At 49.7% G+C, this 20,017-nt stretch overlaps 1 protein-coding gene across 3 annotated transcripts; it reads left to right on the top strand.

Moving 5' to 3' along the window:
- Nucleotides 1-56: 56 nt before the first annotated feature.
- Nucleotides 57-12,182, top strand: Dnajb1 (DnaJ heat shock protein family (Hsp40) member B1). 3 transcript variants are annotated; one of them, XM_040290361.2, is made up of 5 exons: nt 173-190; nt 1,908-1,993; nt 8,798-8,927; nt 9,918-10,498; nt 10,781-12,182. In XM_040290361.2, exons 4-5 carry the CDS (start codon nt 10,007-10,009, stop codon nt 11,009-11,011), a joined length of 723 nt encoding a protein of 240 aa, XP_040146295.1. In that variant the 5' UTR covers nt 173-190; nt 1,908-1,993; nt 8,798-8,927; nt 9,918-10,006; the 3' UTR covers nt 11,012-12,182. The 3 variants fall into 3 exon arrangements, with proteins under 3 accessions (XP_021589595.1, XP_040146295.1, XP_005336314.1); XM_021733920.3 differs by lacking the exon at nt 8,798-8,927 and having other exon boundaries at nt 57-190; XM_005336257.5 differs by lacking the exons at nt 173-190; nt 1,908-1,993 and having other exon boundaries at nt 6,642-8,927.
- Nucleotides 12,183-20,017: the final 7,835 nt, after the last annotated feature.

Below are 20,017 nucleotides of genomic sequence, written 5' to 3'. Positions count from 1 at the left end.
AGAAGGGGCTTGGCCACCCACCAATCAAAAGAGAGTGACGGCGCCGCGCGCGCCCTTGACCCGCCCCTTAGTGGCGTAGCTGTGGAAACCGAGCGAAGCGACGGTTACGGCGAGGCTGGGGGCGGGAGAAGTTGAGTGACAGGGAGGGCAGCGTCCACATGGCGGACGGCGCAGCTAGGTGAATTCCAAGGTGGGCGGCCCTGGGGTACTGGGGCGCTTCTGGAGAGGCCTGGGGGAGTGAGGGCGCGGGCAGGAGAGCCGGGGTGGCACGGCCGCCGTGGTGAGGGGATTCCATCTGTCCTGAGTGGGAGGGAAGGAAAGGAGAAATGGAGGGGCTTAAATCTACCTCGAGTCCCCCAACCTGCAACTTGAACCCCAGCCCCGTTTCGGGGTTGTGTTCATTGCCCTTTTCAGTAACAGCCCCCGTCCCACCTTGCTCGGTCGTTTGTCCCTACCTGCGCAGTTGTCCAGTGTGGTTACTACTGGTCACGTTGGCTTCTGAGCTCCCAAACTGTGCCGTTAATGTTAGAATACAGATCTCAAACAGGATGACAGGGTGAATGTAGAGAAAATGTTTCATAATGGCTGTTTTGTTTAATGAAAAGATGGTTTTTATTTCCATCTTGAATGACTACCCTACCATTATTTAAATACATCTGAAAAAATCCTGAAAGAAATTAAACTGAAGGCAAAGGGCAAGTAAAAAATATTTAACTGTAAAATAAATGAGGGGCTGGGGCTGGGGCTCAGCGGTAGAGCACTCGCCTAGCACGTGCAAAAGGCCCTGGGTTCGGTCCTCAGCGCTACATAAAAATAAATAAACAAAATAAAGGTATTGTGTACAACTAAAAAAATAAATATTTTTTAAAAAATGATTAATTAAATAAATAAAATAATTGAGAAAATGCAAATATTTCCACTGTAGCAATAAACTATGAATGTTTCCATCACTAAGTCATAACATTTTATGATGATTACAGGTTGAAGTGATATTATTTTTGCTGCACTGGATTAAAATAAATGAGTAACCCATGATGTCCCATTGTCCTATGTAAAATTGAAAACTTGGGACTTAATGGATTAAAATTAAATTCCTTTTTTTTTTTTTTTGGTACTGGGGAGTGAATCCAGGGGTGCTGAACCACTGACCCACATCCTTGGCTGTTTTTGTATTTTATTTAGAAACAGGGTCTCACTGAGTTACTTAGGGCCTCCTTAAGTTGTGATAAAGTTGCTGAGACTGGATTTGAACTTATGATCCTCCTGCCTCAGCTTCCCAAACTGCTGGGATTACAGGTGTCCACCACCATGCCAGGCCCCTTGTTTCTTTTTACTTTTTTAAAACTAGCGTCCCCTTCCCAACTGAGAACTGAACCCAGGGACACATTACCCCTGACCTCATCTCCAGCCTTTTTATTGTTCTATTTTTGAGCCAGAGTCTTGCTAAACTGCCCATCCTCAAATTTGCAATCCTCCTGCCTCAGCTTCTCTAGTCACTGAAATTACAGCATAAGCCATTGCACCCAATTCTTTAATTTTTTTCTTACTTCTTTTTACTTTAATGATGTGCCTATTCTAACTTTTTTTCCCCTTAATCTTGTGGTGCTGGATTGAATCCAGGGCCTTGAGCATACTAGGCAAGTACTACCGCCGAACACCCCCATCCTCCTATTCAAGCATTTTAAATACCAGCTAGTGTTTGGTCTTCTCATAGTCTTTCTACTGGCGTTGCTAGTCTGGGGCCAATGGCATGCTTTTGTTCCCTTGATCATGCTGTCAGGAGCTACCAGGGAGATTGAGTACCAACACAACGGGACTCATGCACACACTGAAACCTTCAAGACAGGCTGAGGAGCAAACAGGACTTGTCTCGATTCACTTTTTCTCCTCCTTACTCCTGTCTCCAGATCCTACCCTTGAGCCTTCATCCACTGTTGAACCAACCCTTCAGAACTCAGGCCTGGCATCAGGGGAACAACAGGAGTCCTTACAGGTAGATCTCTGATTCACAGGGGAAGGGGTTGGGACCAGGGTGAGTCAGTGCTTGGAATTTAGTCATCCACATTCCATTCTGGAAACTTGTGAAACTATAGCCTTTGGGGATTCTCTTCTCCAGAGCAAAGGAAACCAGTGCTGTGGTCTTCAAAAACTCATCACTTTTTCACTGGGGTTAGCTGGTCAAAAACAGGTGAAAATGTTACCGCTGTTGACCGGTGACGAGTCCTTGCTTCCCCAATGTTGAAGAATAATACCAGAGAAGCACGCCAAGGCAAGGTCAGAGTAGAGATTAGAAGTTTATTAAAGGACAGCAGAAAAGACTTCTCCCGGAGGAAGAAGGGGACCCAAGAGGTGGAATCCGTGGAAGTACGCTGTCTCCCCTTTTTATAGTTCTTTCAGTGATGGAATGTAGGTGGGAAGGGGTGGGACACAGGTGAGCCAAAGAAGTCATCTGGGCAGGAAGGACTTCATTAACACTTCTCTGGGATGGGCTATCTCCAAATCTGTTGGGGGCTGTTTCCTGGGCTCCATTAACATTCCTCTGGGATGGACTTTGGGCCTAGGGCCTTTTCGGGACTTCGTTAACACTCCATGAGTTGTCCTGCGTTTCCCGGAATCATTCTCAGCATGGCCTCCATTTTAGATTTCACTCCATATTATACCCGATTTACCTAACTACACTGACTACCTAATTTTAAATCTGGCTCCAAAAACACAAAATTGTTTTATAATTGTGCTTTCAAAAGCAAAGATCTTTTTTTTTTTTCCCCCTGTTGGCAGTGGTAGGATCCACAGTATTGAGGCCCTTTGTGTCCCGACCTGAAAGCCTCTCAGCCCTTCTGGGGACAGGGAGGGGGTAATTTACTCAAAGGTTACCAGATATAACCTACCAAGTTGAGTTATCAAGGCTTTAACTGTGGAAGGCCAAGGAGGCAGGATCAAAACCCCTAAAATCTAGCCACATTTTGCCACTTCCCTTTTCTGCCAATTCCCTGCTTCTCTGATGTGATCTGAGTAGGTTAGTCTGTATATCTGGGTTCCAGTTAGGCAAAGCATTATGGTGTTCAAACAGATGTCATTTTGTGGAAATCTCACACCTAGTCCCATGAACTCAGAATGTTCTGGAAATTCCCTTTGGTGACTGCTTTTATGAACCCCACACTTACTCAGCAGGCAACAAATCTTTGTTGTGCCACCTACATGCTGGGCGCCAGCTAGGCATACAAATAATTTCCACCCCCTCATCACCCCCAAGAAGCTCATATCATAGAAGGGCAGAAGCAGCCTTGAGAAATAGAATTTTTTTGTTGTTGTTGTTTGGTTTTGGTTGGGGTGGGGGCTGTATGTGGTTCTGGGCAACAAACCCAGGGCCTTCTACAGTCTAAAGACATAGTCTCCCTCTGAGCTGCAGCCCCAGTGCCCCCTCTTTTTTGGGTTTTGAGATGTTGCTCAGGCTGCCCCTGGAACTCCTGTGCTCAAGTAATCCTCCTGCTCAGCCGCTTAGTAGCTGAGGCTTCAGCACCCCCACCATGCCACGCTTGCCCTGTTTTTGATGAGTGTTGCAAGCATGAGGAACCCCTTGTTTGCCTCATCTGGATTCCAGTAACCAATCTGTCAGCAGAAATCCAATTCACCCTCAGAAAAGAGGACTGGCCACTTTGTTCAAACCCCTGATGACACTGTCCTGTGGCCCTGACCATAGGGACAGTTAGACTCTAATTGTGTCTTCACATCCCTAGCACAGTGGCTGATGCATTCCTGATGGTAACTGGTGAAGGACCTGTTTAGTGTAGGCTTAGCCAGTTGTAGCAAAATTCCTACTTAAAGATTTTCAAGAGGGAAACTGCAGAGAGGTCTTAAGCTCTAGCATGGAAGGCTGATCAGAGCCTCAGGTTTGGGGAACCCAGGGTCATTCCGATGGCCAGGATCTAATGTGTTTGGTGATGTCTGTTTCACAAGCTCTTTCTGTATTTCCCGCATGCAGGTAAGGTAGGATGTGGATTTTCCCAGAACCTGACTTGGCTTGTTTTGGGGTGTGTGCCCCTGCTGGTTCTGAGCCTGTGAAGGAAGGCGAGGCCAGCCAGGGCAGGCCAGGACTGGTTAGCAACTTTCCGCTGTGTCAGGAACCCCAGATGAGGTTCCCAAGCTCTATCCTATCTTACCTGGCATGTTTGGGGTTTTTTATTTTTCTTTTCTTTCTTTTTTTGTTGTATTTTATTGAGCTATAATTTACACGCAGTAAAATCCTCCCTTTTAGTGTACAGTTCTGAACATATACAGTTATGTAACGTCCCCCACAATCAAGATATAGAACATTTCCATCATAAAAAATTCTCCTGCTCCATTTGCCAACCCCTGGCAACAACTAATCTGCTTTCTGTTCCAATACTTTTGTCTTTTCCAGAAGGTCACAGAAAATGGAATCACACAGCCTTTTGAGTCTGGCTTCTTTCACTAACATAATGCATTTGAAGTGCATCTGTATTGTTTGCTGTGCCCATAGTTCACTCCTTTTTATGTCTGAATAATATTCCATTGTATAGATGGATCAGTTTGTTTATCCATTCACCCATGGAAGGACATTTAAGTTTGTCGGGAATTTCTCATGTAGCCCTATTTGTTTCCTGGGCAGTTCTTTTCATCGCATAAGGGTATCCCACTAGGAGTGGAATTGCTGGCTCAGGTGGCCATTATGCTTTTGAAGATTTTTTTGATGGACTGGTAGAGTTGAAGAAGGGTATTTTTTAAATTAAGGCTTCATAATCATTTATGTCACATTATGAACAGGCTGAGTGTTTACCATAAACGCTCAGTGTGCTAAACACTTCAGCATTTTACTCATTGGGTGACCTTGAGCAAGTCACATGACTTCTTAGAGCCTCAGTTTCCCTGACTGTAAAATACGTGTAATGACAGTCCAACCTCTTTGGGTTGTTGTGATGATTAAATGAGTTAATAGGAGCTGGGGGTAGCCAGGCACAGTGGCACAGGCCTGTGATCCCAGCAGCACAGGAAGCTGAGATAGGAAGATCGTGGGTTCAAAGCCAGCCTCAGCAAAATTGAGGTGCTAAGTAACTCAGTGAGACCCTGTCTCCAAATAAAATACAAAATAGGGCTAGGGTTGTGGCTCAATGGTCGAGCAGCCCTGAGTTCAATCCCAGGTACCAAAAAAAAAAGAGAGAGAGAGAGAGAGAAAGAAAGAATAGGAGCTGGGGGTGTAGCTCAGTGGTAGAGCACTTGCCTAGGATACACAAGGCCTGGGTGCCATTCCCAGCACCACGGAAAAAGAAAATTAAAAAGAGTTAATATATGTTGAGCACTTAGAATAAGCTTTGCCATGTCAATGTTAGCTATTCTTTTTTAAAATAGTTTTAAATTGTAGATAGATATAATACCTATATTATTTATTTTTATGTGGTGCTATGGATCCAACCCAGTGCCTCAATTGTGCCAGGCAAGCGCTCTAACACTAAGCCACAACCACAGCCCAGTGTTAGCTATTCTTTTTTTGGGGGGAGAGGGGGCGTACCAGGGATTGAACTCAGGGTCACTTGACCACTGAACCACATTCCCAGCCCTATTTTGTATTTTATTTAGAGACAGGGTCTCACTGATTTGCTTAGCACCTCACCATAAGGCTGGCTTTGAACTAGCGATTCTCCTGCCTCAGCCTCACAAATTTCTGGGATTACAGGTATGTGACACCATGTCCAACTAAAGTCTACTCTTAGAGTATAGACGTACCAGGGATCAAGCAATTGTGTAATATCACACAGTGAATAAGTAAGTAGTGGGTATAGGGTTTGAACTGAGGCAAGTCACACCACACTCACCTGCTTATTCCAATATCAACAGAATTTTACCAAAGAAACAGAGTAAATGTCATGGGAGGGCAGAGAGGCAATTTATTTCAGGAGCTAGGGATGTAGCTCAGTGCTTCCCTAGCATGAACAAGGCCCTGGGTTCCATCCCCAGCACTGCAAAAAAAGAGAGGAGATTGATTTCAGTGAATTAGCTTGCATGATTACTGTAGAGACTGACTAAACAAGTTTGAAATCTGCAAGCCAGCAGGCTGGGAACTCTTGAAAAGAAGCTGTTGGCTTCTTCTGTGGGGATCCCTGATGTTTGCTTTTAAGGCCTCTTGACTGACTGAGTACGGCTCAATCACATCATCAAGGGTCATCTCCTATACTTACAGTCAGCTGATCATAGGTGTTAACCTAACCACATCTACAAAACTACCTTCACAGCAACACTAGATTCATGTTTAATTGAATAGATTCTAGAGCCTAACCAAGCTGATGCACTAACGCAACTTCTCAGAGTTGACAGTCCATATTTGTTGAGGTTTCTGAAAAGGCCATGTTCCCAGTCTGAAGTACCCAGTTCTTACCAGGTCAAAGCACCATAAGGGCCAGTGCGGTGGCACATGCCTGTAATCCCAGTGGCTTGGGTGCCTGAGGCAGGAGGATTGCAAATTCAAAGCCAGCCTCAGCAACTTAGCAAGGCTTTCAGCAACTTGGACCTTGTCTCTATATTTTAAGAATTAAATATAAAGGGCTTTGGTATGGCTCAGTGGTTAAGTTCCCCTGGGCTCAATCCCTGGTATTTAAAAAAAAAAAAAAAAACATAAACAGAGTCATTGAGTTGGCTTGGTGTTTTGGTAGTGGTGGTGGCAGTAGTGGTGGTGGTTGTTTGGTGCTGGGGATCAAACCCAGGGCCTTGCACATGCTAATAAATACACACTCACCCACTGAATACATTTCCACAGGCTTGGGAATTAACAGTTGAAATTTCCCAAATATGATCCGGACTTACTCAAGAAGAAGGGAGTACCAGCCCTAAGGTTGCCCCCAAATATGAGGATATCCCTTTTAGTAAGATGTTGCCCTCCAGTGTTACAAGAAATTTTACTACAACCAGATAGGCCCATCTAGAGCCCTTTCTGTAATTCTAAATTAAAGCTGTGCTATGAAATACTAGAGTAATCAGATGAGGAAGTCCACAGACTCTGGGTTTTCCCCCATGATGATGACTCTCTTGCTTTTTATTAATGTAACTTTAAATATTATCCTCTGTCCCTTGAGATTGGTCCAGGACCCCTCTACTATGCTGGGCTCCTGGGCACCCAGCCCCAGCTGGCCCCATGGTCCCGGTGGGCCTGTGTGCATCCATCCTAGTTCAGAGTCCTGACTGATTCTGTTTCCTCAGTGGGTAGGGAGAGCCAGAATTCCCCAGCTGGACAGCAGGAAAAGGCCATGATCCTCTTTCTCAGTAGTCCCATCCTGCTAAGGGCAGTGGTCACCAGAATCTTTCTACTATGGAGCTGCCAGAAAGGGTGTGGCTCAGCAGCCCACCACTAACAAGACAGTCACCCCTTAGACAAGGCTTCCTTTGTGTGAGGCCTGTTTTGAGCACTTTACAAATATTGACTCATGTAAACTTCAAAGGCTTCTTGAGGTGGGTACAGTTTCCATCCCCACTGTACAGAGGAGGAAGCTGAGCCCAGGGTGGCAGCTAAGTAACCAGCCCAAGATCACGCAGCTAGGGAATGCTAGAAGCAGGGGATTGTCTGGTTCCAGAGAGGCCTTGACCTTCCAGCCCTTTCGTTCAGGAGCATCTCCCCTTTGGGAACCACCACTGCTTACACCACTCCTGTAGGTCCTTCTCAAGTGGTGCCCCCTTCTAAGCCTCTTTTCCCTCATCATCAGTGTGGTGTCCTTGACCAGGGCCACCCCAGACTTTCAGAACCAAACAAGATCACTACGTAACCTACAGATGATCCCCAGATCATAAAGGTAGTGGGAAGAGAAAAAGAAGCACGCGTGTAAAAACCACTAGGTGTATTTATGAAGTGTGCGCTGCAACTGTGCCAGACCCTGCCGCAGGTACTGGAGACCCAACACGGGGGCCAGTGCCTGCCTCGTGGCAATCCCAGACTGGAGGAAGGTGACATTTAGCATGAAAGCCAAGAACAAGCTAATTTCAGATTTAGCTCTTTAGAAGACTTAAAATGAAAGGCCTGAAGGGCAGACTGTGAAGGTCTCCTCAGGGAGGTGAGCTTTGGTCCCGGGTCTTCAACTCGCTTGACGGGATAAGGCACAGTCTTGGGGCTCTCGGTTGCATCCCTACAGCCACGAGAGGAGGCCAGAGGGTACTTTTAGCCCGTGTTACAGCAGGAGAACCTGGGCGGAGAGGTCGGGTAGTGTGCCCAGAGCCACTGCCAGCAGTGAGAGAGCGCAGCAGTCAGACTGTCACCTTCCGAAGAGGCGGGGCAGCCTCGAGGAGTGGGGTCGCCTCAGGCCCCGCCCCTTCCCGGAGGTTCAGGAACGCCTCGTAACCTATTGGTAGGGACTGGACGCTAGACGGGCCCTGTTATCGGAGATACGGAAAGAAGATCGCGATTGGCTCTCTCTGGAGGGTGGGCGGGACTCCGTCGGTGTGCGCGCGCCACTAGGAGGCGTTGCCCAAAGCACAGTGGGAAGGGGCGTATCCCCGCGCGGTCGGCCGTTGGCGGCTTGGCCCCGCCCCGGATGTCGCGCGTCACGGACTGAGCACCGGCGATTGGCCGTCGCGGCGCGAGGGGCGGGGCGGAAGGTTCTGGAGGGGGCTGGCGGGCTCTGGAAGCTTCCGCCGGACGGGTATATAGAGTCCGGGACGGGGCGGCGGCGGAGCCGGGGGACGGCGACAGCTGGGCGGCGGGCCGCAGGTGGGGGCCATGGGCAAGGACTACTATCAGACGCTGGGCCTGGCCCGCGGCGCGTCGGATGAGGAGATCAAGCGGGCCTACCGCCGCCAGGCACTGCGCTACCACCCGGACAAGAACAAGGAGCCCGGCGCCGAGGAGAAGTTCAAGGAGATCGCCGAGGCCTACGACGTGCTCAGCGACCCGCGCAAGCGCGAGATCTTCGACCGCTACGGGGAGGAAGGTGCGTGTGCGCTCGCGCGCGGTGCGGGTGCGCCCCCGCCGTTTGACAGGCGGGGAAACTGAGGCACGCCGAATGCTCTCCGGCCCCCGGGGGACTAAGCGGGCCCGGGGCGGGTGGCCCCCGCCCTCTGGCCGCGCGGCCTCCGCCCTCGGATTGGCGGCCTCCGGGTGGGAGGAGGAGTCCTGGACGCGCCGCTCGCTCAGAAGCTTCTAGTAGGTCTGGGGCCGCCCCTCTCGGGGTGCCGCCCACGTCCCCGAGCGGCCCGGGGCGCGGGAGCCCGGGAGGGTGAGGGCGGCGCGGCGGGGCCCTGCGGCCGGGTGAGGTAATCCCTGCGAGACGCTGACCCAGCTCCGCGCCAGGCACGTACGGGGCGGGCCGCGAGGCGGCTGTCCAGGTGCGGGAGCCGGCGGCGCGCCTGGGGCCGGTCTGCGACCCTGTCGTCCGCTGGCCGCCGATGACTCAGACTGACCTCTGGGCTTGAGCCCAAGAAATAAACTGATGTTGTGTTTCGGGGTGATGGCGATTGATGCCAGAGAGAACTTGAAAACTGTCGGTGTGCTAACCTTCATTGATGCCTACTCTCGGCACATCTCCAGCCCTCGGGCGTTTGGAGTAGGCCCCTCTGAATGCTCCTCTGAATCGTGCCCTTTTTCTAACCCTTCTTTTAGTGAGTTTTTTTTGTAAAGCCTTGTAACAACTGGGAGGATGGGTCAGTCAATAAGTGGAAGGACCTGAGTGGCACCTGGAGGTGGCCAACTCGGAGCTTAAGCCCTTTGCCACTGACATGTCACAGTGAAGTAGAGTGGGTGGTCTTTTTATTGCTGCTGCTGCTGCTGAAAGTGGTAAAGCTTAGGATTCTTCCTTGACAGTCTTTAAAGAATTCTTGGTCCAGGGTTCCCAAGTTTTTGTTTTTGGTTTTTTTCTCCATTAAGGAAAGCTAGAGAGAAGCACCTGGTCAACCAACTGACAGACTCTGATTTTGCTTTTCAGGCCTAAAGGGCGGTGGCCCCAGTGGCGGTAGCAGCGGTGGTGCTAACGGTACCTCTTTCAGCTACACATTCCATGGAGACCCTCATGCCATGTTTGCTGAATTCTTTGGTGGCAGAAATCCCTTTGATACCTTTTTTGGGCAGCGGAACGGAGAGGAAGGCATGGACATCGATGACCCATTCTCCAGTTTTCCCATGGGCATGGGTGGCTTCACCAACATGAACTTTGGTCGCTCCCGCCCTCCCCAAGAGCCCACCCGGAAGAAGCAAGATCCCCCTGTCACCCACGACCTGAGGGTCTCCCTTGAAGAAATTTACAGCGGCTGTACCAAGAAGATGAAAATCTCACACAAGCGGCTGAACCCCGATGGAAAGAGCATTCGAAACGAAGACAAAATTTTGACCATTGAAGTGAAGAGGGGGTGGAAAGAAGGGACCAAAATCACCTTCCCCAAGGAAGGAGACCAGACCTCCAACAACATTCCAGCTGACATTGTCTTTGTTTTAAAGGACAAGCCACACAATATCTTTAAGAGAGATGGTTCTGACGTCATTTATCCTGCCAGGATTACCCTTCGAGAGGTAAGGGACTAGGTGGGGACCTGTGCAGGGAGGCAGCTGCTTTTTGAAGCCATTCAGTTTTTGTTCTATAAGTGTTTCTGAGCATGTGGTTTATGCCGGACTTGGGGGGCACAGAGCAAGACTGACCAGAGCTTGAGCTTCCCTGCTGGTGATATGGGCAGATTTGGGGCAGGGTCTTAGCTGCAGAGGCCTGATGGATCTGACCCTGCACCAAAAAACCTGTAGGCAAGAGTTGAACTTCCTAAGCTGTCTTTATCTAATGCTGTCCATTTGTTTTCCAAGGCTTTGTGTGGCTGTACAGTAAACGTCCCCACTCTGGACGGCAGGACCATACCCGTCGTATTCAAAGATGTCATCAGGCCTGGCATGCGGCGAAAAGTTCCTGGAGAAGGCCTCCCCCTCCCCAAAACGCCGGAGAAACGCGGGGACCTCATTATCGAGTTTGAAGTGATCTTCCCAGAAAGGATTCCCCAGACGTCAAGAACCGTACTTGAGCAGGTTCTTCCAATATAGTCACCTGCGTTCCCCAAGGACTAACCAGGGACCTTTCCACAGCTCAAGGATTTCCGGACCGTTCACCAGTTGTGGACAGAGAGAGGCGGGAGGGCCCAGGGAGGGCTTTCGTACTGCTGAATGTTTTCCAGAGAATATATTACAATCTTTCAAAGTCGTGCACTAGACTTAAGTGGTTTTTCGAGCGATAGAGCGGCAGGTGGTGGGCACAGCAGAGATGGGCATTACAGTCTGCCCTACTGGTTCCTGCAGCCCTCCTGGGATGGGCCCACCTTCTGCTCCTCCAGTCCCTGCCCAGGGGCAAGAGACAGGCCCACAGCTGGACTTGATCCCTCTGTAGTCCCTTTGCTTCCTGCTGTTAGATGGTGTCAACCTGCCATCTTGGTCACCAGACCCTGTGCACTCCTCAGTTTGTGTTGTATGATCGGTTTGTGTTTTATTCTGTATTTGTCTCCTACACCTTGCTTGTCCCCTGAAGAATTCTCTTTTCTCTTTGACCATCTCAAATTGAGAACCTAAATCAGTTCTGCAAAACTGCCTGGCTGGCACCACAGCAATACCTCGTTCCAGCAGGACCAAGGGAGCCAGCTTTCAGGGAGTGAGTCTCGCACCCACCTCTCCCCCCAGGTCCTAGTGGCCTGGCTGGAGCAGGGGGTCCTCCTGACCTCTGGCTCTGGTGACACTGAAAGTGCTGATTTATGGGTCACACTCTTTTCTTTGTCCATAAAGCAATCCTTTGGCACACCTGAGGCTTAACCAGTGGCCCAGGTAATTTTTTTGTTTAATGGACTCTGGACTCTTCTCAAAGGGATCTGATCCCTTTGAATTTTGCACAGCCCTAGATATAATCCCTTTTGATAAAAGGGTCTTTGCTTCTGATTACAGGAGCACTGTGGAACGTCTGTAAATATGTTTTTATAATTCCATGTAAAGTTGGTGTGCACTCAATTGAAAATAGTCCACGGCAGCTGCTGCTCTCTGTACAGAGCCAAGAATCAGAAGAAACCTTGGGAGTGGGAAAGTTGGAACAAAAAAAATGTCTGTTCTCTGGAGATCAGTCTGGTGCTCAGACCTTTAGACTTATTGTAAGTTGCCACTGCCGACACGAGACCAAAGTGTGTGACTTGTCATTATGCAGCGTGACAGCATTAAAGACTGATGCTAAACCTCAGGGGAGCGGTCCTGCGACTCTGTTTGAGGGCTCTGCTGGTTCTGGGGATGGGGTGGGGGCCTGGGCATCCCTCCAAAGGCAGGCAGGGAGAGGGCGGGGTGGGCAGGAGGCAGGAGGGGATCCTCTGCCGGGCAAAGATAAGTCTGCCTTGCTGGGTTAGGGAATGCTAACCCACCCAAACAGCAAGACTCAAGTACAGTGGATGCTGCTCATTTGGTGAAGGTTAGGGCCAAAGCTGGGGTAGGGGCTGGCTCCTAGATGTTCTTTCCTGTCTTCCAGGGAGGACTCTGGCTTTGCCTGGTGACCTGGTCACCGGGGCCAAGGAGAGGTGTGATCTGCATTTCTAATGCCCTGTCAGGCTTTCTGCCAGGGCAGGCTGTCTGACAGGCTCTGCCAAACCAGAACTAGAATTCTGGCCTCCCAGGAGCTGACCCCGCCCTGGGAAGATCCATTTCCTGCCTCCTATTTGTTGGCTACTGAGGCTTTTACTTTGTAACTTTTTAAGGAACTGGTTTTATTATAAGGTAAGTAATTATACAGGCTTACAAAAACATAATGCTATTTAGCTACAAAGTGGTACTTTGTTTTTGGCAATAGTGGAGGATAAAACCAGGGCCTCTTGTATGCTAATCCCTGCTGCCTCACTGAGCAAGGTGGGAGATGCTATTTAGTGTTTAAAAAAAAAAAAATCACACTGCTTGGGGCTAAGAACAGCCACAGTCTCAGCACTGCCCAAGGCAATTCTCCAATAGTGGGAACAGCATGAAGGTTAAGATAGTTGCAGTGCTGCAATCACAAATGAAGGGTTCAGCCACCATGTGTTTGTGGCTAGTGGCATCTGTTGGATGGTGCAGGTCTAGAGGGTTTTTTACCACGTATAATACCCAGGTAACTTCAAAGAACAGCTTCGTGCAACCAGGAGAGGCTCCCCCAGGTAGAAAGTGAGCCTGAGACTGGAGCCAAAAGTATTGAAAGCTGTTCACCAGCCCAGACCCCCGGGCCACATTTGCTACAGAACTGACCAGGCCTCCGTTGGGGGGGTTCCCCCCATACCCCTGCCAGAGTTGTCTTTCTGAAACAGGTCCCTGTGGATTTCATATTGAAGTGCTGCAGGTGACCACAATGTTCCTGAAGTTCTAGGAACTTCGACAAACAGTGTGGCTGAGCTGCCTGGTGACCTGGAGAGGAGGGTAGGAGATGGGAAACTCCTTGTAGTAAGGGGCGGGGTGTGTGGCTCAGCAGCAGAGCGCTTGCACAGCACCTACAGGGCCCCGGGTTCCACCCCGGCACTTCAAAAACAAATGGTATAACCCTCGAAATGTCCATGTGGTGGAGCTGAGCTCTGACCCACCCTTTCCCACTTCACCAGGACAGGCAGGCAGTAGTGCGACACTTTTTTGGTGTGAATCCAAGGGTGTGCTTACATAAGCATGAGCATAACTGCTCATTTTTGAGTTTGATTTTTGTGGCTGCACAGGAATAAAAACTGCAAAAGGTTCAGGGCGTAAAATCCTCCCTCAGCCGCGGCGTTCACCTCCACCCCCAGTGTTCCCACTTTCCCAAGTACCTTTCCTGAGGTGCCGCAGGGAATGCAGTTTTTTTGTTTTAACTCAAATGCTATGTACCCTACACCCCCTCCCGCCCCCCAAGTGATACGACACAGTAACGGAGCCATCTTGTCAACTCTACCCATATCGTGTGAAGTTTCAGTCCATCATTTTGGTGGCCCCTGATTGTTCTGCAGCCATTATTCCTGCTTCCAGGTTTGAACCTCGGCTTGATGACTTTCTAGCTAGGTGACCTTGTGCAAGTGACCTACCCTCTCTGGCCTTCATTTCTTCAGCTATAAAATGGGCATGAGATAGTACCTCTCTCCTGGGTCTGTAGAATGTCATGTCTACAGACAGGCATGTGCACACTAGGGAGGCACCGGCTAGAGCGAGCACTGTGTCCCAGTTCTTGTCATCATTCCTCGGGGATGTGAAGGGTTCTTGGCCCACAGCTTGTAACCCCAAAGAAGGTGAGTCTCGAGTCATTTGGGTCAGTGCTCTGCTGAGCTCCAAGAGCCAAATCAGCCAGCTTGAGGAAGCCCCTAAACTTAGCAGGCTCCCTCCCGAGGCCTCTCCTGACAACCCACTCATTCAATAGAAGAGCACTGGGCTCCAGAGCTCAGCGACCTGGGTTTAGATCCGGGCTTTATCACTCTGCTGCTGTGTATCCTTGGGCAAGTGACCATCTGATTCTCAGTGGCCTCCTTTCAAAAATGGGAGAAACCAAGGTCTTTTAGGGATGCTGTAACAACTAGTGAGGGGATGCATGAGGGAAGCACAGTGACAAAGCAGCTCCCAGGCGAGGGGTAGCCTAGCCGCACAGCAGGCTCTTAGCCTGCACAAGACCCTGGGATGGATTCCCCCCACCCCCGTGGGCAAAAAATAGCAAATATATCTAAAGTACCTTGCAGAAAACCTATCTTAAATATTTGTTGTTCTCATTGCTAATGACAGTGCCAGTCACTTAATTAGCACTCATCCATTTAATAAGCATTTATTGAGCACCTCTTGTGTGTTGGCCAGGTCTTGATTCTGGGAACACAGAAGTTAAAAATTTCTGTCCTTGGGCTGAGGTGCAGCTCAGTGGTAGAGTGCTAGCTTGGCGTGTGCCAGGCCCTGGGTTCCACCCCAGCACACACAAAATAAAATCCCTATCCCTGTGGAGCTGATGGTAAGTAAGGGTAAAAAGAAAATAAGCATAAATAAATAAAATGTAAAATGTGCTAGATAATGGAGAAATAGAAAACTAGTGGGTGGAAAGTGTTGGGTACATTTTAAAATAGCACAGCAAATGGCCTGCCAAAAAAGTGACATTTGAGTAGACAAAGGAAGTCAGGAGCAGCTGTGTGGATACTGAGGGAAGCGCATCCAAGAACAGGGAATAGCCTGTGCAAAGGCCCTGAGGCTGGGACATGCTTGAGTTGTTGACGGAGCCAGTCAAGGGCCCAGTGAGGTTGGAGCACAGGGAATGGTGTGAGAGTTGGAGGAGGAGAGGGCAGGGAGGTGATCAGGCAGATGATGCAGAGCCTGTTGGGCAGCCAAGCAAACTGTGGTTTTCACTCTGAGTGTGTTCAGAGTCTGCCAGCATTTTGAGTTTCTTTTGTTTTCCTTTGCATGTAGCAGGGGCTGAAGGAGGAGTGTGGGTGTGCATCCTTTTACACGATGACTTCAAATCCCTGAGATGGGTCATCGGTGTCTTGAGATCTCACTGCACCAAAATTCCATCTCAAAACAGCACAATGCGGACAATAAACATGTAGATTCTTTTCCATTTAGATCTAGGCTTTCAAGTTCCTGTACTCATTTTTTCTCCCCCAGATCTTAAAAATGCTTTCATGGTTGGCTAATTCCATCCCCGAGAGGCCTAGAGTTCTCAAACTCTGATTATTCAAATGCACATCTCCCTGTCAGGAGGGAAGGAGCGACAACCTCAGGGCACCACTCAGAAGGGCCCCTTCCAGAGTGTCCCTGAGGTCGCCAACCTCGTCCTAATGAGCTTTGCGTCGCCAGTGCCCAGAGTGACTCTGGTCCATCACTGACTCTCAGAGCGTTCCTTGACTGAGTAATTAAGTGACAAAGTGACTCTGACAAGAGCACTCACAACATTTGTCCCCTGGTCATTCATGTTAAGGAATGTGCAGAAGCAGCTCCACCAACCCGGGGCCTGCGGAAGTCCCCCATGACCCACATTCCAAGGTTTTTTCCTGGCTCAAGGAGAGCCCCTCTTTCTTGGGGACCCTGCTCCTACTTCCTGGTTCATGGATGAGTCACTGGGCACAGTTGTTGAGGAACAGCTCAGGCCAGACCTGGGAGACCCTTTAGGTAACAAATGGCCATCTTGGAGCAGCCTCAGAAAGCTCACAGTCTCCCGGGAAACACGGACCCGGAGATCCCAGATTCCCGTGGCTCCCGTCACAAATAACCACAAACCGAGTGGTTTAGAAACCGGAAATCTATTGCCTCGTGTTCTGGAGTCCAGAAGTGCAAAGTCAAAGTGTCAGGAAACTTACCCTCCTGGGAACTCTACAGGGGCATGCATCCCATGGCTGGTGGCTGCTGCAGACACCTCTCTGCCAACATCTTCACACGGCCCTCCCCTCAGTGTGTCTCTGTGCTCCTCCCTCTCTGTTTCCTACAAAGGCTTCTTTCATTGGATTTCAGGCCCAGCCTAATCCTGGACGGTCTCAAGATTCTTCACTAAACTGCATCTTCCCAGGCCGGCCTGCAGCTCAGTGGCAGAACACACGCTCAGCATGAGTGAGGCTCTGGGTTCTACCCCCAACGCTGTAAAGACAAATACATAAATGAACCGCACCTGCCCACACAGCCTTATTCCAAAGAATGTGGCACCCACAGGTCCTGGGATGGGGACATACCTTTTGGTGGGGAAGACGCAGCATTCAGCCCACTATGCCGACTGCTAGGAGCCTGATAGACCCTGCGCCCACGGGAGAGTCACAGGGGTTGGCCAGGGGTCAAGGATGGGCCTCCTAAGCAGATGGGGGCCCAATGAGGATCCCTCCCCCTCCCCCACCTCAGACCTGGGGAGCCTTAAACAGAGTGAGCAGGGCAGGGTGTGCCCAGAGATGACACAGGCCCGGCGTCAGGGTCCTGCTGAGGCAGGCCCTGCGTGCCTGAGGACCAAGAGAAGCCGGTTGTGAGAGTTTGAGTCAGAGGGGACACGGCTGGGGTGGCTTTTCCCTGGGAGGTGGAGACGGGACCTGGGCGGTTTGGGACCCAAATTTCCCCGGGAAAGCGATGCCGGGCATCTGTGCGGCGAAGCTTGACTCCGGGAGAAACCCTTCTGCTCACAGAGCCTTTCTGTTCTTGGAGGGCAGCAGGCTTGCTGGGGGACCCTCAGCAGAGGAGGGTCCCGATCTGATTCAGGTGCTCACAGGCGCCCTCTGGCTGCTGTGGGTGGAACAGGCTGCGGAGGAGCCCAGGCCCCAGGCGGGACGTGATGGAATTGAACCCAGGAGGGCTGTGAGGAGAGCCCAGGGCAGGATTCAAGAGGTGTTTTGTTTTGTTTTGTTGTTTGTCTTTGCCACTGAGGACTGAAGCCAGGGATGCTTTACCACTGAGCTACCTCCCCAGTCTTTTCTTTTAATTTTTGTTTTGTTTTGTTTTGACACAAGGTCTCACCAAGTTGCCAAGGCTGGCCTCTAATTTGCAATCCTCCTGCCACAGCCTCCAGAGTAGCTGGATTTAAGAGGTATTTGGAAAGTAGAGGGCTGGAGGTGAAGCTTATAGATATAGCACAGGTTTAGCGTGCATGAGACCCTGGGTCCCATCCCCAGCACTGCAAAAAAGAAAAAAAAAATATGGAACTGCAGAAACTAGCAACATAGGTGGATTATCAAGGCGCAATGCTAAAATGCACAGCAATACAGTGCTGAGTGAGGAAAAAATAATTCCAATATTATAACAGAACAACCATTGAAACAATGCACATTTTCAAGGAAACACACAACTGGAAAGATACACACCAAACCCACCAGAGGGTCCCCTCTGGGATGCGAGAGAAATGTAGGTATTTCCCACCCCCATGTTATTTTGCAATTTTCTTTTTTTTTAATATTTTATTTATTTTTTAGTTTTCGGAGGACACAACATCTTTGTTTGTATGTGGTGCTGAGGATCCAACCCGGGCCGCACGCATGCCAGGCGAGCGCGCTACCGCTTGAGCCACATCCCCAGCCCCTATTTTGCAATTTTCAAACCTGTCACAAACTTAAAAATATAAGAAAATGGGGCTGTGGGTGTGGCTCAGTGGTAGAGCACTTGCCTTGCATGTGTGAGGCACTGGGTTCAATCCTCAGTGCCATGTAAAAATAAACCAATAAAATAAAGGTATTGGGTCCATCTAGGACTAAAAATATTTTTTAAAACAGATTAAGAAAATGAATACCCACAGACCACCCTCCTGGTTCCAGCAAGGGTTAATATTTTGCCAAATTTGCTTTCTCTTTACCCCCACCATATATACATACTATAGTGTATTAGCTACGACATTCTGTACACACACTTTTTTTCTGAGTCATCTGACATATGCACTCATCGCAAGTTTACCCCAAAGAATCCTCCTCCTGAGGACGAGAGCATTTCACACAGGACAATGACGGCACTCAGGACACATAACACGGGTACGATGCCATTCTCCAACAGCCACTTATGATTCAAATTTCCCCAGTTGTCCCGAGAACATCCTTCATATCTGTTTTATCTTCTTTGGAACCTTTATTAAAGATCCCGTGAAAGGGAGCCTGGCAATCATGCCTCTCTGTTTCCTCCCATGTAGGACTGTCGCCTCAGCTTTGGTCCAGTCATTCATTCACATAGTGAATCCGTTGCTGATGCAGCCTACAGCTTTGATCTGTTTGAAGAGTCCAGGCCAGTGGCTTTGCAGAATGGCCCTGGATCTGGATGCATCTGATTGTTTCCTCATGATTAAGATTCAAGGTTGGGGCTGGAGTGGTGGCCAGTGGTAGAGCGCTTGCCTAGCATGAGTGAGGCCCTGGGTTCGATTCTCAGCACCACATACAAATAAATGAACAAAATAAAGGTCCATCAACATCTAAAAAATTTTTTAAAAAAGAGATTCAAGGTCAACTCTTCTGGGGGAACCATGTACTTCAAAGGCAATGTTTGGTTCTCAGTGCATGACAGCAGGGGGCATGTGAGGCTGGCACTTTGATCACCTAGCTCAGGTACCTAAATTAGCCTGGAAGGCTTGGTTAAAACAGTGACTGACAGGTTTCTCCTCCGTTCTGTGTGTGGCTCCTACTGAACGTGCATTGCTTTCACACCATCAGAAACCCAAAACATTGGAAGTCGAAACTTTGTCAGAGAAACACCCGTATATGTTCCCTTTTCCCGGTCCTGATTGAAAAATGTCATCTCTAGGGCTGGGGATGTGGCTCAAGCGGTAGCGCGCTCGCCTGGCATGCGTGCGGCCCGGGTTCTATCCTCAGCACCACATACCAACAAAGATGTTGTGTCCGCCGAAAACTGAAAAATAAATAAATAATTAAAAAAAAAAAAAGAAAAATGTAATCTCTGAGCTAATCCTTGATGTGTCTTTCGTTGAATCAATGATTTCTCTGGAAGCTGCAAATGGTGATTTTTCTAAAACAACCTTTGTCTCTGCATGTATCAGGGGCATTTCAGAATGGGATTTTTTTTTTTTTCCTCCAAAGGGACGGAGGTGACACTCAAGTTTGAGCTCCTCCCCAGTCTCAGTTTTCAGGAAGCCTCCTGAGCTGTAAACCCAGTAGATGCCCAGCCCTGTTCGCTGCCCTCGGGCCATCCCATAACCCTCTTCTCCGGGCACTTCCTTATCAGCCAACGGGAGGCAGGCAGATGGGGCTCAGGACTCTACAGCCTGGGTTCGCTTGTCCCTGAGGCCTCACATCTGCCCTCTCCAGGTGTGCAGGGGGGCAATTCTGATGCCAGGCTCAAGCAGGGCATGGGGCACAGGCCCAGCCAAGGCCACTCTCACCCAGTAGGGGTGGCAGAGGTCAGCAGAACAGGAAGGGAGGGACAGTGGCTGTGCCCATCGCCCTGGCCATGGCAGATCCTTGTTTGCTAGCTGGGTGGGGCCAGCCGGGAGGCTTTACAGCTAAGCCCAAGGCCCATGCTCCTGTTTCTCTCCGCCCTTCTCCAGGTCTGGTGAGGCTGGGATGCCCAGCAATTCCCCCTGGTGACTGCGAAGACCCTGTCATTCAATACGATTCCCTGAACACACAGCAAACTGCTGCTCCAGTGGCCGCCTTGGAACCAGAACGG

Source organism: Ictidomys tridecemlineatus, chromosome 2 (assembly GCF_052094955.1).
Source record: "Ictidomys tridecemlineatus isolate mIctTri1 chromosome 2, mIctTri1.hap1, whole genome shotgun sequence".
Classification (NCBI taxonomy): domain Eukaryota; kingdom Metazoa; phylum Chordata; class Mammalia; order Rodentia; family Sciuridae; genus Ictidomys; species Ictidomys tridecemlineatus.
The sequence above is the reverse complement of the archived record's forward strand: the minus strand, read 5'-3'. Positions and strand labels throughout refer to the sequence as shown.

Bases quoted from the DNA above. Each gene is read 5' to 3' on its own strand.
- Dnajb1 (XM_005336257.5), top strand. From the start codon at position 8,717: ATGGGCAAGGACTACTATCAGACGCTGGGCCTGGCCCGCGGCGCGTCG. The intron at 8,928-9,917 runs GTGCGTGTGCGC...TTTGCTTTTCAG, and splicing joins CGACCGCTACGGGGAGGAAG to GCCTAAAGGGCGGTGGCCCC. The intron at 10,499-10,780 runs GTAAGGGACTAG...TTGTTTTCCAAG, and splicing joins CCAGGATTACCCTTCGAGAG to GCTTTGTGTGGCTGTACAGT.